Source organism: Egretta garzetta, unplaced genomic scaffold (genome assembly GCF_000687185.1).
Source record: "Egretta garzetta isolate BGI_Z169 unplaced genomic scaffold, ASM68718v1 scaffold226, whole genome shotgun sequence".
Lineage (NCBI taxonomy): Eukaryota > Metazoa > Chordata > Aves > Pelecaniformes > Ardeidae > Egretta > Egretta garzetta.
The window spans coordinates 505,764-508,010 of NW_009260021.1; the positions used below are offsets into that span (position 1 = coordinate 505,764).

General features: G+C 49.3%; 1 protein-coding gene across 1 annotated transcript in view; it reads right to left on the reverse strand.

The window, feature by feature from the left end:
- LOC104127984 overlaps nt 1–2,186 on the reverse strand; it is a 15,888-nt gene extending 13,702 nt beyond the window's left edge. Inside the window, exons 1-2 of the mRNA XM_035896156.1 lie at nt 2,126–2,186; nt 1,254–1,367 (exon numbers count right to left, since the gene is read on the reverse strand). Of these exons, the coding sequence (XP_035752049.1) occupies nt 1,254–1,367; nt 2,126–2,186 (175 nt within the window). The remainder of the gene's footprint in view (nt 1–1,253; nt 1,368–2,125) is intronic.
- Between the last annotated feature and the right edge of the window lie 61 nt (nt 2,187–2,247).

Genomic DNA, 2,247 nt, shown 5'->3' on the forward strand with positions numbered 1-2,247 from the left:
TGCTGAAAGCTGTCAGGCCCAAGGTTTGAACCACAAGGGTCATACAAGCTGCTGGATCCCCATAAATAATTGGGCCTTCTCAGAAGACAGAAGCATAGGGGCTGCAAAACTCATTCCTTCTCAAGAATTATTCTGTCTGGTATCCTGATCCCCAAAATGACAAAGACCTTGATTTAAAATATTCAAGTGGAATGGAACCCCTCTACTACCCCCAAACAATGTCACAAAGTCCCTTATTTTTACTGCTATGTTTCTCATGTCACTACGTGAGGGTACTGATCAGCACAGATAGGCCTGAAAGCTCCCTTCCAAGCTTTGGAATGGACCTGTGCTTCATGTATGATCCTTGAGGTCCCTCCCAACCTAGGATTCTATGATTCTGTTATTCCTTCCTCAAACTGATAGAGCTTTGTGAGCCAGGCTCAAGTTGGGAAGGGAAGCAAGAGCTCTGCTGAATGAGTCCCCAAGCTAGAGGACTGTCATCACACAAGCACGCATCTCCTGGAAGAAGGTAGCACAGAAATTCCTGCCTTTGGCGGGAGGCTGTTGGTTCCCACCAGCTGTGAAAGGTCACCTGCCCAGTGGTCCATCCCATATGGTCCCATCAACATAGCTGCTTCTAAGCGCTTTCTACTAATGCCTTGTGCCACCACTGACTGAGAGAAGAGATGGACCTATGTTTTTTGGGTTAAAGTATGTGTAGTGATTCTCCCAAGCTCTCTGCTTTTCCTCTACAAGAGGAAAAAATATCAGCATCAGATCTTGGATTTTCATGTCCTCATCGCTCCAAGGTACAAAGGAGAAATAACGCAGCATTCATTCTAAAATGTGTGGACTCCGTTCCAGCCAGTGAAGCAGATCTCTTGGCGTTTACGCATCAACATGTCCTGTTGACCCATGGGTGCCTAAAGAACTCTCGGAAAGCCTGGGAACCCCCCTCAAAGAAATCGTGTATTCAGCCTGTTCAAGCCCTTGGACACCCTGGGAAAGCGTTCGTTCATAACTAACATTGATTTCTTCGGTTGCCTACATAGGAGAAGTTTGCCGTGCTGACATTCTCCTCTAGGAGAATGGATGGGGGGTCTGGCAAGGGTTTGTACGAACCTGTTGGCAAAGCAGACCCAATACACGTGAAGCTATAAAAGAGGGAGGCCTTGAAGCTGGCCATCCTCCGAGCCTTGGCAAAGCAGACCCAATACAAGTGAAGCTATAGAAGGGGGAGGCCTTGAAGCTGGCCGTCCTCCGAGCCTTACCTGAGTACGCCAAAAGAGACGATAACATCAACAGGAGGACTCCGAGAGCTGTGCTGGGGATGAGAGGGGCTGCTCTGGGTAAGCTGTAGAAATGCGCTGCCAGTAAGAGGGATCCTGTGTGCAACAAGGGAGGTGGGAAAAAAAGAAAGAAATTGTAAACTTTGCCCAAAACCCCAGGAGAGAACCAGACTGGCAAGAGCAAGGGACAGAGAAAAAAATAGCAGCACAAGATCTGAAAATAATGAAATATAAGGAGCTGGGGGGGGGGAGGTTGTAACTTGGTTTGTGCCCACGGTCCCACTTCTTTCTGGGTGCCTAGTTTGAACAAACTCAAACTTAATCGTGTTTGAAAATGCTCCCCCATTGTCAGATAAAGGCAAGAATCAGCTCTCCGGCTCCAGTTACACAGGAGGCAGGCAGGCGCACACACGCGCTACAGAGGAGTGCAGAAGCCTTGTGGCTGCAGAAAACCAGCCTAAAAAATGAAAAGGGGCAGCACTCAGAACGACGGGACGCAAAGAGGGAGCAAATGCAAGGGAGTGAGCACAGAGAGCAGAGCTGCGGGGGAAAGGCTAGGAAAGGGAAAGAAAGGGCATCCCAGTAAAGATCATTTATGAAAATGACGACCAGAAAGTTTTGCTTTGCTTCCCACCCAGGATGGACTGAGTCCAAAAGTTCAGGCCAGCGCTTGAGAGCCAAGACAAATATTTTGTTGGCTGCTGAAACAGGCACGGGGATCTCCAGATCTAAAAGCTTTACCCAGGCAGAGAAGATTCAGAATAAACAGACTCTTTAGCCCCCTTTGGAAAGGGGGTTGTCCGTGCAAGCTAGTCCCAACCCCATCTTCCCATGCCAAGAGGCTCGATCCCTACCTGCGGGAATGCCCAAGAGCCCTATGGAGGAATGCAGTGACTCAGCTTTTCTGTCTGCCATCGCCGAGTCCGCTGAAGACCCGGGTGCGGGCTGAAGTGCTGCCTCTCTTTCCTCCCCAGCT